Source organism: Dendronephthya gigantea, unplaced genomic scaffold (genome assembly GCF_004324835.1).
Source record: "Dendronephthya gigantea isolate DGI-Jeju-01 unplaced genomic scaffold, DenGig_1.0 000253F, whole genome shotgun sequence".
NCBI classification, from domain to species: domain Eukaryota; kingdom Metazoa; phylum Cnidaria; class Anthozoa; order Malacalcyonacea; family Nephtheidae; genus Dendronephthya; species Dendronephthya gigantea.
The window spans coordinates 166,547-181,642 of record NW_021163263.1 but is presented as its reverse complement, the minus strand read 5'-3'; the positions used below and the strand labels follow the sequence as shown (position 1 = coordinate 181,642).

The following is a 15,096-nucleotide window of genomic DNA, read 5'->3' as shown; positions in this document are numbered from 1 at the left end:
ATGAAACTTATGTCGGCTGCCAGCAGTTCCAGCCGCCCCGCTCCATCGGTTCCAAGAAAGGTTCAATGGAAGTCAAAAAAAAAATTCACTTCCCCTAAAAAGAAGGAAAAAAAACCTGCAAAGAAGTTCTCAGTAGCAGTTCGTAAATATTTTCCGGAGACATGGTTATGGACAGACATCAAACTAAAGTAAATATTGTTATGTTATAAATACATGCATGCAAAAACCCCACGTCAATTTAATTTGCATTAAAATTTAAAAAACAATTCACAAGACTGGTTCAAAATTCCATTCTAATTGAATTGTTTTTACTCATATTCATATTCGTCCACCGTACATTAGATAGAATTTGGATAACTTTAAATTCCGCTATGTTCTGTTAAACCCGTGTGTAATTTCTGTAATATAGTGTTCGCACAAAATTATTACTCTCGCCGGCGTAGGGATTAACGCAGGCGGTAATTTTTCCCTGTAGCGACACTTCCGGTATACATGCGATGGAAGTGAAAGTTCCTGATGCCATCACCAGTTGGGTTGCAAACGGATTTGCGATGTCATCTTTGTACGGTATGGGGATCTCAAATCAAGCAACGTTGAAAGCATTCAAACCTTTCTTTGCTCACATCACGATGCCATATTCCGTAATCCGTGGGGAAGAAATACCCATCACAGTGACAGTTATAAACTACATGTCATCCTGTGTTCCAGTAAGTGTTTTGATTAATAATCATGAAATAATATATCGTTCGAACAAATCTATCAACATATCCACCATGTCCGTCCGTCTGTCCGTCCGTCTGTCCGTCCGTCTGTCTCTCTGCCTGCCTGCCTTGAAATTGAATTTTTTTTAATTAAATAAAAACTTCCATGTTTTCAGATTAAATTAGAATTAATTCGCAAAGCCAGTGATTTTAAAGTTACATCAATTCACATCAGCAAGATGTGCGTGTGTAGTGATGAGGGAAAGTCTACGAAATTCAATGTTATTCCCACTAAACTTGGTCATATACCAATTACGGTTAAAGCCACGACTTCGCAAGCAAAGCTTTGCCCTAAGTTCACTCTCTACGCAGTTGACGCTGTCACAAGAACATTGCTGGTTGAGGTAAACATCAATTTAGCCCGACGATTCATGTTTTTTTCTTATTTACGAAAATTTCTCGCGGTTATTGCAAGAAATTTCCTTTTCTAGCCAGAGGGAATAAAGCAGCAATACACCAGAGGAACATTCTTTTGCGCTTCTTTAAATGGTAAACCAAATATTGAGGGAAGTTTGGTAACAAACTAAGCTCGTCATTAAATGCGATTATTTTATGCTAATCTCGTTCCGCAACCCGCGATCCTCTAGCGAGAAAAAGTAAGACAATGGATATAATATGTAAGGAAATATACTGGAGATAAGTACCAGGAACTCTGGCTTTCGGTATGGGTTATCTCAGAACCTCTGCTTTCTCGCTAAAAGGATCGCGGGCTCAGGGAATGAGATTGCGTAAATGCATGACAAACATTTTTTCAAGGTTATTGAAATCTATAAAGGGAACCTCGGGAGCCGGGGGTTTAAGTATGAATGTATTTCTAGTAATGGACGACTTGCGCTTTAGACTAACTTTTGATCGCAGTAATTAGAGGAAAAAATTCAGAAAGATCTTACTTTTATTAGTAAAACTGCTAAGTTTGGCTGCGAAATTTTGTAAGATACGGAAAATATAGCCATGCGAAGCTGGCAAATTTTGTATACCTTTGTGTATTACGTGCGGAAATGTGTAACTAAATTAATTAGTTACAAACTTTCGATCGTAATACAAAAGTATACAAAAATCGAGACTTCGCATGGGTATATTTTCCGTATTTCACAACAATCGCAGTTAAACTTTGCAGTTTTACTTATTTTAGTAAGCTCTTTCAGAATATGTCCTTTTTATTGCCGAGGCAAGAAAATTAGTCTAAAGCGCAAGTCGTCCATTAAAAAAATAAATTACAATATGTAACTTCTCCTTTACCAGAAAAATATGCTGAAACGATTGACCTACCGCTACCAACCAACATCATTTCAGGATCTGTGCTACCAAAAATATCGCTTATTGGTAAGTCATTAAATTAAACAGCCTTCATTTTTAAAGCTTCATGTATATATCGCCTGTTTCCGCCTGCTATTAGCTTTCAATTTTAACCAAAGCTTTACCATGCACTAGTTAAGTATAAATACCTTGCATTAAAATCAATAAAGTTGCATTCTATTTTAAGCATTGCTTGTACATTTTTTTTTCAACGAGCATTCTTATAGATTTCATTTCTTAGGTAGCTAAAATTTTATTAATTATAACAGAGTGTAGTAGGTGTAATTTTGTCAAAAGCTAAGAAAAAAAAAAAACACCGTAGCCTAATATTTCCCCGATCTCGCCAATATCAGATTAGAAAAGATGCACGATGACAAAATGAGTAGGGCCGGGGTGAGTATAAGAAAAATGTGAAACAATTGAAAAAAATTCAAGTGTAGCATACATCACAGCGCTCTTTTTTAAAAAAAAACGCCCATATTTTTTGCTATGAAAATAGTTGAATTTACCGAAAGACGCGAAAGGTTCAGTTGTTCGATTTTTTTAGAGAAGAAAGCATATTTGTAAACGCTAAGTTTAAGTGACATTAGCCTTTAATGAATCTGGTAAACTATGTACATATACTTAAGTTATGATATATATATATATATATATATATATATATATATATATATATATATATATATATATATATATATATATATATATATATATATATATATATATATATAGTCTTATAGGTTTTTTGCATGCAGTAAACGTCTGAACCTTTTTACGCCATCCGATCTAATGTATAGACACAATTGTATGAAAAGGGTTGCAACCAGGAAAATTTTATGGTTGCTAATTTTGAATTCGTTTTGATTGAAGTTTTTCTACAGGTGATATGATGGGACCTGCCCTAACAAATCTTGACGGACTATTAGCAATGCCGTATGGTTGCGGAGAACAGAACATGGCTAAATTTGCTCCCAATATTTACATCATGGATTATCTCACGAACACAAATCAAATTACAAAGAAAATAAAAGACGATGCAGTTTATTATATATCCTCTGGTATTCGAGAAATATTGAGCTAGTTTAATCTTATATAATTATATATACGAATTCTGAAATTCCTGAGCTTCCTACCTAGGCGTTACGGTAAAACCAATTTTCCCTACACCTCATCATTTTTATCAACATATTTCTACTGACAACGCTATTCTTTTCCCCGGAGGTTATCAAAGACAGTTAACGTACAAAAGGAAAAGTGGTTCGTACAGTGCCTTTGGAGACTCCGACAGTAAAGGAAGCATGATGTAAGTGATCAGTGATTAATCTTCCAACCCCTATAATTTCATTAAACAAATTACTCAAAAGAGAAAGAAGGAAACTTTCTTGACGCGATATTTATAGATAATTATAATATAAGTATGATATAACGAGCAATTTGATTGGCTACCGCGCGTGCATTGTGAGGCCATAATGCACGTTTCTGGCTTTTGAAGTTTTTGTTGCTAAACAACATCTTAAATAACATGTAAGGAGAATTTCATTATTGATCAAATAAATTAAATTTGTTGTTGCCCTGTAATTTCTTCTTATATTATAAAAGAATTAAAAAAGCTCGTCGCGTGCCTTTATGGTGTAATAATGGACTCGGAGAAATGTTGGAAGAATACTCGAGAAGCTTGTAAAACACTCGGCTACGCCTCGTGTTTTACAAGCTTCTCTCGTATTCTCCCAACATTCCCCCATCGTTCATTATTACACCATAAAGGCACGCTCGTTTTTTAATTCTTAAATAAAAATATACTTGCATGAATTGTTTTAAAAGAATGTTCTAATCTTGGAAGTTAAAATAATAAACTCAAATTTCAAATCCAAAAAAGGACTATAATGGCCTAGTTGGTCCTACGTTTTAAGGTTAATGGCAGCATGAAGAGCGTTTCAAGTGCATGTGCGAAACTGTTGAAATTAGTTATTGGCAAAAATTGTTATCACATATAGATAATATTAAATTCAGTTTTTTTTTCTAAAAACAACGTTGCTGTTCAGGTCATATATTGCCTCTGATTTTTGCCTTTCAGATGAAAATGATTCCAATCACATAATTTAAAACCAACTTTTCACATTCAAATATTGCAATGGGGAGATCGACCTACAACGCAATTTGTTGTTGCCTTTATTTTCGTTTATCTTTGTTGGGTTAAGTCCCGGTATCAAAATATCTATTAAGTTAATATGTATCCATAAAGTCAATAGTTTCATGGTTATTGTGCCTCTCTTATAAAATAAAATTTCTATTGTTCGATTTTTAATTCTAGAACATTGGAATCCTATATAATTTATGTTCATCCTTCGAATTCACAATAATTAAGAAAAGCGAACAATAGAAATTCTATAGATATTTCATTTTAAAAATGTAAATAACATTTACCCGTACCTCGAGGGGCAGATATATATATTATTATCTTATTTAAATCGATTAACTTTTTCTTAATACAGCATTTTTATATGATTTACCATGCATTAATCTTTGTAATTGTTTTTTTTTAGGTTAACAGCTTTTGTTGTTCGCTCATTTGCGAGAGCCCGGAGATATGTATTTGTTGACAAAGATCAAATCAAACATAGTGTCGAGTGGTTTCGAAGAAAGCAATCACGTTCAGGTTGTTTTCCAGAGTATGGTCAAGTGTTTGATAGATCGCTTCAAGTAAGTTCGTGCAATTTGATGCGTATAAATTATATATTTTATGCGAATGGAAGCTAATTTGAATTTATTGCTATTGTGAAAAGCGCGAACAACACATCTGCGACCATTTATATATACGATAAATGAAAAAATGTGCGATTATCGTGTCGTTTTAAAATCCTTTTTTTACATATCAAAATAAATTATGTTGCCCTAACTCGTGCGTATCATTCTCAATTAAAACTCGAAAAAAATACGTTTCTCATTTTAAATAAGCATTGTATTTTTTCGATCTCTTTAATGCTTAAGATAGTATTCTAGTATTATGGACGTTTTTATATTTTCTTTTGGAAGGGTGGATTGAACAGCGAACTTACTATAACGGCCTACGTCGCCATAGCTTTACTGGAGGCAGGTTTTGATGAGAAGGTAATAGCTTATTTACTGCATTTTTTGACCTACTGATGTATGAGGCTCTTAAGGTCTATACCGACGGTTTATTTGTAACAGCCATTAAGGTTATTGACTATAGTCAATATATATGTTTGAGCTTTTTCAGCATGTCACACAGCACGCCAGAACTTATATGTTAATTTTGTTTCCTTAAAATTCAAAACATTTCCGTGCATTTTTGCGAAATGTCCCCAGTATAGCCGACTGGAAATACTTGGCGAAATAGCTTACATTATTTTAAACGTTAATGAGGTTCCGCACATTTTCAACACTCTAAATAATTTATACCAAATTTGTGCCAAATTAAAATTTTACACTTTAATTTATATAATTATGCTTTATTGACAAAAACTCTTTCAAATCTATGTGATATGCAATTTTTATATTTTTCAATCAACGTTATTTTTGCTCTAAGCCTCTATTAAAGAAATCCTTGATTTGAGAATTTTTTGTCGAAATTTAAAACATTTTTAAGTAGAAAGCATGCTAATGCGAATCTTTGAAGAAGAAAAAAGAATTCTCAAAGCCCGTTTGTGATTTAATCATAAATATATATTTTATATATTCTGCGGTCATTCAACACACCTCTGTTGCCTTGGCAAGGTTTGCTAGGCAGAACACTCAATATATGTAAACGAAAGGAATTTTAAATTTTAGGATTGTATAATAAGGAGTTAGACGTATAGTTTTCTTGCATATGCATTTAAAAAACCCACGAAATATCAGGGAGCCGCATTATTGTTTATTTACAATAAAAATTTAGTTTCTGCCATTTAAAAGAAGTCTTAAAACTATATATGATTCACGCCGGAACATAATATTCGAGGACCGCTTTACACCACTATGTTTTTTAAGGCGTATGTAGCGGCGTGACACAGAAAATGCCAGCTCGTGTAAATTTGCATGATGTAAACACTGTATGATGCTTATTTTGCTTAGACATCTATGGTTTCCAGAGCTCTTAATTGTATATCACGAAATCTGGATACAATTCAAGATTCCTACACCACTTCATTAGTATCGTACCTGATGGTGCTGGCAGATCATCCGAAAGCAGCAATAATGATAAGTCGTTTGAAAACCAGGGCGATAAGAGAGGAAGGTGAAAAAGATTTATGTGAACAATTTCATTTCCATATGTATTTCATTTGCTTATATTCTTAATTATTTTCTGAATTCTTCGTGATTGCAATCGTATAATCGATGGATAAACAATTTTTTGTGTAACATCCAACTCGCAAAGTTCGTTTGTGCTATTTTTATTGTGCACTCGTTGTCACTCGTTCGGTTTGCGAACCTTCACAACTCGTGCATGAAAATCGTACGCACTTGCCAACATGAATTAATCTCTATTAATTTATTGCTGAATTATTACATTTATTTAAATCTTGTACAATTATACAATTATCATGGTTATAGCAATTAATATTTTTTATTAGACGAACAACTTTACTGGTCATCAGGCAACGTAAATCAAGCACGGTTTGATTATTACCACCAAACATATGCCGCTGATGTAGAAATGACCAGCTATGCTTTATTGGCCTACATCAAGCGCAATGAGCCTCATAACGAATTAAAAAAGATTGTGAAATGGTTATCAAAACAACGAAATTACTACGGAGGCTTTTCTTCCACACAAGTATGCAAAAAAGTGTCCTTTGTTTTACTTCGTCTTAAATATTTTGAACGCAATTGAATGAGAATAATTTTAGGCGAAACACCTGGAAAAAAGTTCGCTGTATTTTGTGGCATAATTATGATATTTAACATTCCTCTTTACGTCCAAATAATTTAGGACACCTGTGTAGCGTTACAAGCTCTTTCTGAAGTCGCTGCAAGATTTTATTCCAAGAGTGATCTTTCGATCTTGAATGTATCTGCGAATATAAAAGATGGTTTTGACCATAATTTCTCAGTTACTGACAACAACAAATTGATACTACAACGCGTAGAGATTCCAAGTAATTTCTTGCCAAATACTTTGGGTATAAATGCATCTGGTTCAGGATGTGCTTTATTACAGGTAAATAACGATTTTTTATTGTTCATATAGGAAGTACCTATCTCACATCTACATATACATTTAGCTAATAGCTAAATATATCAAATATTATCGACTTGTACCAGTGATTGAAAATTCTTTTTAACGGCAGACGCCTAGCTAGGGCTTAATTTATAAATTATTTAATCATCGCTAAGCCGGTGCAGAGCACAATGCCAATGCACTAATTCCGTACGGAGATTAGAAATTACACCTGGGTATTGTGGCAGATCATATAGCGGAATTCAAAGTTGTAAAAATTCTATGTCATGGACGTTGGATGGTTTTCTTAATTATGCGCATGCGCTAAATTTAAAAGAGTTTCAACCGTTAATCACCAACTTTCTGTTAGGCCGAGTTAGAAATTCGTATTTCAATGATAACATAAGCAATTTAACAGCAAATTCGCACTCTTTTAATTTCTATAAAGCTGATTTTAAAAATTTCACCAAATAAAATGGAAAACGGATCCAATAAAAATCGCCAAGAAACATTTATCAGGAACAAAAAGGTTTGCTCCTGAAGATTAAAAGCGAAAAAAGAACGATTTATACTCTTTTGAAATGTTTTAAATCGGTACGTGATATAGCATAGTTTTTTATAATATTACGTGCTTGTTGTATAAAGAAAGATGCAGTTAACGTTTATTTATATATAATAGCTTGATACGTCATTTTCCAAAGTCGTACACCATCGCTTTAAAGTGCCTATATCACTTGAGGGATCTTTACGGATTTGAATAAGGTTTGAAAAACTTGTTTATAAGTTCTACAACTTTTTTCATATAATTAAATAGTTTCGAAAATACGTCGGTTTGGGGGACACGTCAGTTTGGGGGACTGGGACTCAGGAATGATTTGCAAACACGCCGTCTTTTATAATGTAGACATGAAGAGTTTCACTGGCAACATAGTTTGCGTTTTTCAAGAAAAAAATGCAAGAACGGTGCGTTGTGTATGGCTGCAGAAACTGGGCGAGTTTTTCTCAACATACTTTACGTTATTGAAGATCGAAGTAAAATTACAATTGATATATATTATGTTGACAGAACTTGGTTCCTGAGTCCCAGGCCCCCGAGCACGACAGAAATTTAGGCAAATCGTCATGTTTAGATGTAAATATTTCCGAAACTATTTAACTATATCAAAAAGGGATGTAGAACTTATAAACTAATTTTTCAAGCTCTATTTAAATCCGTAAAGATCCCACATGTGGTATAGGCACTTTAATGTAACTCGTGGTTTCAAAATCAAACAGTCACCGGCATAATATTTGAAGCGGAGATTTGATGTTTTTCTGAAACCACAAAATTATTGTTGAAATTTCAACAGTTACCTAAATCGCTTTCAAGGTTATGACTATCTTTTACAAAATGATAAAAATATTGGCTTTGGACGCTTTACTATAGAGTCATTCTAGTTATCGTTAATCTAGGCACAGGAGATTATGTTTTCCTGGTTGAAAATGGCAACGGGTGCTGCATGCATGTATCTCTAGTTAATTCGAGAAATTTTGGCTCGACATGGGAAATCCGTTTTCTAGTTAGACTATACTTTTGAATGTTGTCGTTTGTGTTTATGTCCCCTTAGTTTATAGTGATTTTTATCTCAATTTTCATTCCGACAATGCATTCTACGCCTAAAACGCCTTTAAACTCAAATAGTTAACTTTTTACTTAATTCCCATTTAGGTTTCTGTGAAATACAATATTCCCGTCTTTGAATTGCCGCCAGCCTTCAATGTGAACGTTTCCGTGCATCCACGCGGAGCAAAAGATGAGGAAGAAGAAACTCCTTCATGTCAACCTTTGCAATTAAGAATACAAGCAAGGTGTGTGTATTAAACTCTCTATTCTATCACCTATCTCTGTAGTTTTTTTGGAAAATGATAGCTCATAAAGTTCGTACAGCTATATATAAAACATACCAGAAAACTTCTCAACTTAATGAACCGAAGCTCATTTACGCACAAACTCGATTTATTGGTTTAGATGGCTCAAAAACGATGTTTCAAATATGGCTATAGTTGACGTTAAGCTCGTGTCGGGATTCACCGTGAACGAAAAATCTCTAGAACTGGTAAAAATTCTCATATAAAAATTGGATTGGATTTTTAATATTACCACACTCTCAATTAGTGTAATAGTATGTGTTATAGTGAAAAGACGTGTTACGTGTTGCGGGCCGCGGAGGATCGTTAAGTGGGTAGTGGGCAACGATATTTACTGCTTGCCAACATGAATATATGAAGTCCAATTAACGAAATTACGCTACAAAACAAGATTCCAACTACTTGTCTCAATATACAATCGACATTATATAATTTTAACAGAGGAAATAAACGATGAGTGTCCACCATTGAACTCAAAAGAACTGGAAGGCTACCTCCTGATTAAAATAGCCAAAATTATTGAAGCCAAATTTTACCTCCAGACACGCGTGTTTTACCTCCAGACACGCGTGTACATGTTGCGAGACATTCTCGCGAGGGCCTTTTCAGGAGTGAACATAAGAAAAACATGAACTGTTTAGCGGCGAAGTTACATTCGTTCGGATTTGTCCTTTATTTTAACGATTTAGGCTATAATTTTGTAATCAATGCTGATTAAAGCATACCTGGAACCGCGGCGTGGTGAAATTATAAGGAAAATGTAAACAGTTTGTTCGAAAACGATCACTACTTCAAAAAGGTTTGCAGGCAACAAAACAAAATATATATTTTGTAGTTATGTGCTCATAAAACATAAAAAAAAGAAAATTTAGCTGTAGTTTGTTGTTGAATAAATATTGTTAGAATGTTTTTTCACAAAAAAGTTTCGAGGGATTAAATTAATAAACAATGAAATTAAATAAGTGAATTCACACAAACACTTTTGAATTTTCCCGGCTTCACTCCTCGTTCATCGTTTTTCATAAGAAAGGGCAATTTAATTGCGAGTTTGATACAGAAAGTTTAGAATACTTTACTCTGTAGTTTTCACGGATGCTTTTATCGTAAAAATACTGTGCAAAACGCACTTTATGTTCTCTAAAAGATGTTTTTAGTGCTTGCATGTTAAAGTATTATTTTTGAAGTTTCAAAAAACCGCGTGTTTAGTTGCGTGAAAAGTTTGGGCATGACCCCAAAATTTGGCTTCAAATCTCCGGCCGGAGGTAGCCTTCCAGTTCTTTTGAGTTCAATCGTGTCCACAATTGGCCTGCATAACAAATAACGATGATAAAGAATGTTAGATTAGTCATTTAAATTATGTTTCTCTTTCGCTCTCAGCTTGAGAACATCAATCATCGGAAATATTTCACGCGATTGTTACTTTTATTTTCTTTGGTTTAGTGAATAGAATAATATATAAATATTTAATTCTCGTTTTAGAATAAGTTAAATGCCCTTTGCTCAACATTCAGTTTTCGACCCAATTTATGAAAAATCGTGGTCGACCATCGAATCGACCGTCGAGTTGATTCATTGGTGGAAAAGCTACTATAGCCACTTTTTTAATCAAATTTTGTCGGTCTGCAAAATGTTTCCACATGGAAAATTTTTTAGTGCACTCAGTCAGCCAAATTAAAACCAAATTATTTGCTAGTGAATCCAGCAAAAACTAACAAAAAAGAAGCGCGAAAATCAAAATTTATCCCCAATTCCTATGGAAACCTTGTTCTTATAGCTAATTACTGTAGCTATGAAACATGAAAAAAACAGTTCAGAAAAATAGAGTTTGGAAATTTCTTAGTTAGAAAAATGGATTCAAACTCAGGGCAGAAGCTTGTCATTTTTTTATTCCAACAAGTAAAAGGCCTGGCTATATTATAAGACCTAAAAAGCACTTTCTCTCATCTCTTTTTAGAAGTTAAAGAGAAACAAAAAGTGCAGGGCCAGCCAGGCAAATAGGGCAATCTTAAAACGATTTGAAACAGAAGGACAACACGTTATTCTGTATTTCGATGAGGTAAACGCGTACGTATACATTATTAACTATACGTGTTTTATTACTATATACTAATATTTTAATTTAAAAACTTCGCCGTTTACATTTTTTTTTACAAATACATAACAAAAGGACATAACAGGCAGGGTATCCCGTATCCGCAACAGCAAAAGCGAATTACTGCGGCTTTTCAAAGAGCCGTGCTACAGCTTAAATACAACACATAGTGAAAAAATCTAATAATAGTATTTCATCCATTATTTTACAAGAATACATTTTACATATTTATTATCCCTTATTATTAATGAGTCTTTTAAATTAATTGTTCCAAAAGTCGCCATATACGTATCTGCGATTTTAAGCGGCAGGCTATTCCAGGAAACCGCTCCTCAGGACACATAGTGTACAGTTTCTATTCTTAAAGCCACCTTTTTTAAAATTATTGAAAAAAGGTTGTACCAAATTTTTTTTTCTCTATGTAGCGTCGATCTGATTCAATTCTTATTGAAATGAATTATTTTTCCAGATAAAAGAGTTGGATTTCTCGCTGGATATTACGCAGAGTACATTAGTAAAGAACGCCCAGCCAGGTGTTGTCAGTGTCTACGATTATTACGAACCAGGTATAACGATACCGAATATTAGTTTTTTTGAAATAGCTGAGAAACAAAACATGAATGCATATATATGACAACGCGGTAAAAGATTACGCGCATGTGCGAGGTTTTAAAAAATACGCGGGAAAGTAGCCACGTAAAACCTCAGGGGAGAAAATTTGGTGCCAATTACTTTCATTCGTAATAAATAAAGGCTGCATGAGAACAATATCTTCGGAAATTTTACGAAAACTCAACAGCCTTCGCTTCGCCTGTATTGCTTTTCGCTGGGACAAAAAAAAACACCGAACGGAGAAATGACTAAGTTATGGATGCACAGGCGTTTCATTTCACTAGTAGCAGTTTTGTGCTCACGTTCGTCTACATCGAAATGGTAGCCCATGTACACGCCCAAATAGCGCTCAAAAATGTTTTGCTGCCTCGATTTAGAATCTTAAATTTCAGTTGCAATAATGAATGGAGGTACAACGCATTTTATATTTCTATTTAGAAAGTCAAGGGAAAGTGATGTACAACATCACTGAAGATGATTGCCGTAGTGAAGAAAGTAAGCTTCTTAGAATACCAAGCTCATAAAAGCTTCTTAGAATACATGCAAGCTCCTAATTTTTATGCAAATAAACAACATGCATACGATAAATTCCGTAATCAAAATGAACATTAATCATCCTACCCATTTAAAACTCTTTACGGATTCAATGAAGATCATAATTACGGTTATGAACATCGACCATAGTGTAGAAATAGCACCCTCGAAATATGCAGAAATATCTACTGGATGCAAGACAATGTATATTCCAAGGGAATAATCATGTGATGATTCGTTTGCAGGAGGATGCTCACTGACACCGTGCGGTTCTAACGGTTACTGCACAAACACAAACGGTTCTTACTTCTGCCAGTGTGCATCAGGTTTCACATCATCGGACGTGGACAGCCTTGTACAGGTAGGCACAGCACAGACTTTCTCTAAACTATTTGTATATTTATTGATTAATGACCGCGGCTTCATTTTAAACTTCTGTTTAATACATTGTCGTGCATTCCACATTTACATACTAGAAATGATGTTTTGTTCACATGTTCATTTGCTAGTCTTGAGCAGAGCGCAATGATGAGTGCTTCACCCGTCTTTTCTGCGCAAATTTAGCTCGCTTCAGGCTCATTCATACAGTGTTTAATACGTAGATATTAATGTTTACATATTTGTTGAATCCTTCGGGCGCAGGATATCTTAAGGACAATGTATTTTAAACAATATTTCAGCTACTAAATGCCCTGCGGGTTGGGAGGCATTCGATGGGCTCTGCTTTTATATCAGCAAATGGCTTTGCGACATCATGGAACAGTGCGAAAGACGACTGTCGTCGGCGTGGCGGCCATTTGGCAGTTCCAACCAACACGAAAATGAATAATTATCTCTATCAGGTTATTAAGCGACATAACCTCATCGCAGCGTGGATTGGCGTGTACCGAAGATCGGGAAGAGTGTTTTACACAGTGGGTGATGAGGAGATCTCGTATAAAAACTGGAATAGATGGGAACCAAACAACGCTGGCGGGCGGGAAAACTGCGTCGAAATATTAAACAGAGCAACAGGGAAATGGAATGATCGGCCATGTCACTTGAGCGATCGTCATTACCTTTGTCAGCGGTGTCTGTGAATATACGAAAGCAGCTGCGATGGAAAGAATATTTTTTTCCAATAAAAAGAAATACGGCAACGGACATTATATTCAAATAATAAATCTTTAAAATTTGTTTTAGTTTTTTGTCAATTAATACGCAGTCAATCTTTTGTAGTCTTAATTACTCTTAATTCAAAATTAAAATCAATATGAACGGCATCGCAGTGCATTAGGTTATCTTTGACTTGAACCCATGCATATCCCCTGGAGCATATAAAAAAAAACAAATTGGAATACCATTTGATTGTAATAGAAAGCTGTTTAATAACTGTTTCATTACACAAACCAGCACAGGATGAATCCGCGTGAACGAAAATTTACTCGCAATTTGAGTAATTGGAGGATACATTTTTTTTAAAAAGTTGAATGGCTAATTAAATGCTGCATCATGTTTTTTTTTACGTTTTATAACGGAAAATCTGAAACAAAGTCGTATATTTTGCAAACAGATATTACGCTTTAATATAACCAGGGAACAGCTTGGCCTCAATTATTGCATCCATTGCCACAAATGCGGTTTACTATATATCGGCGAAACTGAAAGATCTGAAAGGGTAAGGGTTGGTGCACACTGCGTAGATCGGTCAAAAATCACGATAAAACCAAGGCTGTTGCCAGACACTTTACATGTGGTAATCATTGTGTCACGGACATGAAAATTATAGAGCCCTCTGTCCCATTTCCGGTACCAACGATAACCGTAAACGACAAGACATGCAACTCATCCTCAGTCTTAGCACTCTCCATCCCTCTGGCATTAATTAAAGACTCTCTTTCGTTCATTTAAGCAACTTCACCCTGAGCAAAATGACTCATTTTTCTTTGTTTACATCAAAGCTTGTTGTAATATGTTTTCGTTGCTGATCAAGCTTCTCTCCTTGCGGCCTTTTCTTAGCCCACAATCAGGCGTCTCTTTGGCAATGTAATGTATTCCAATTTGTTCGGATTTTTTGTTTTTTATTGGCTTATTTTTATCACGTGTTTTCCCATACAAAACATGTACTCTATTTATTTTCATACTAACTCTCCTGACAAAGGCCCTCAGGTCGAAACGTCGAGAAGTGTTTTGCCTATTTTAGGCAATTGTCATACCACATTTGATGCAATAAATATATATTATGTACATTGTTTTAACATGGCGTTAGATACTTTCATTCCAATGTTTGTCGTTTTTTAAACTGGAAAAGCCTTAATATCTATGTCGTAATAATGGCGTTAAAATGTGCAAGTTATCACTATTCGTATGAAATGAACACAAATTCACCTTTACCTCGTTGCGGCCTTTTTCGTATGTGAGGGCATTATAAATTAGGGTCCAGTTTGAACCAGAGAATATAATAAATTTGAATTCCTACTTATTGCACATTTATTAAAATTTTAAAAAATAAATCGGGGAAATAAGCCAAAAATATTAGGTAGCCTAAGACACAGTGAATGGCAAAGGTTGTAACGAATTTTTGAAAATTCCTTTAAGTGCATGGATTCCATTTTGGATATAAGCTCCTTGCATGAATCGAATTATGCAAAAATCGTACGGCTGGAAATCCAGCAGCTAAATAATAGTCCCGAAGAGAAAGAGGCTCTATACATACGTATTTGTCATTGTCACAAAGTGTTGTCGGTGAAGGGAAA

The 15,096-nt window shown here is 34.6% G+C and overlaps 1 protein-coding gene across 1 annotated transcript; it reads left to right on the top strand.

Moving 5' to 3' along the window:
• The first annotated feature begins 20 nt into the window (after nucleotides 1-20).
• Nucleotides 21-13,440, top strand: LOC114540891 (pregnancy zone protein-like). Its single transcript, XM_028560898.1, has 19 exons — nucleotides 21-188; nucleotides 476-707; nucleotides 878-1,105; nucleotides 1,193-1,250; nucleotides 2,004-2,084; nucleotides 2,939-3,115; nucleotides 3,279-3,360; nucleotides 4,601-4,757; nucleotides 5,091-5,165; nucleotides 6,129-6,291; nucleotides 6,629-6,831; nucleotides 6,988-7,215; nucleotides 8,924-9,063; nucleotides 9,224-9,311; nucleotides 11,078-11,179; nucleotides 11,685-11,781; nucleotides 12,266-12,322; nucleotides 12,607-12,722; nucleotides 13,042-13,440. The coding sequence occupies exons 2-19, from the start codon at nucleotides 498-500 to the stop codon at nucleotides 13,438-13,440; spliced, it is 2,661 nt and encodes an 886-aa protein (XP_028416699.1). The 5' UTR covers nucleotides 21-188; nucleotides 476-497.
• Nucleotides 13,441-15,096: the final 1,656 nt, after the last annotated feature.

Coding starts and splice junctions, on each gene's coding strand:
- LOC114540891 (XM_028560898.1), top strand. CDS start 498: ATGGAAGTGAAAGTTCCTGATGCCATCACCAGTTGGGTTGCAAACGGA. Junction 708..877: donor ACATGTCATCCTGTGTTCCA/GTAAGTGTTTTG, acceptor CCATGTTTTCAG/ATTAAATTAGAATTAATTCG. Junction 9,064..9,223: donor CAATTAAGAATACAAGCAAG/GTGTGTGTATTA, acceptor TTATTGGTTTAG/ATGGCTCAAAAACGATGTTT.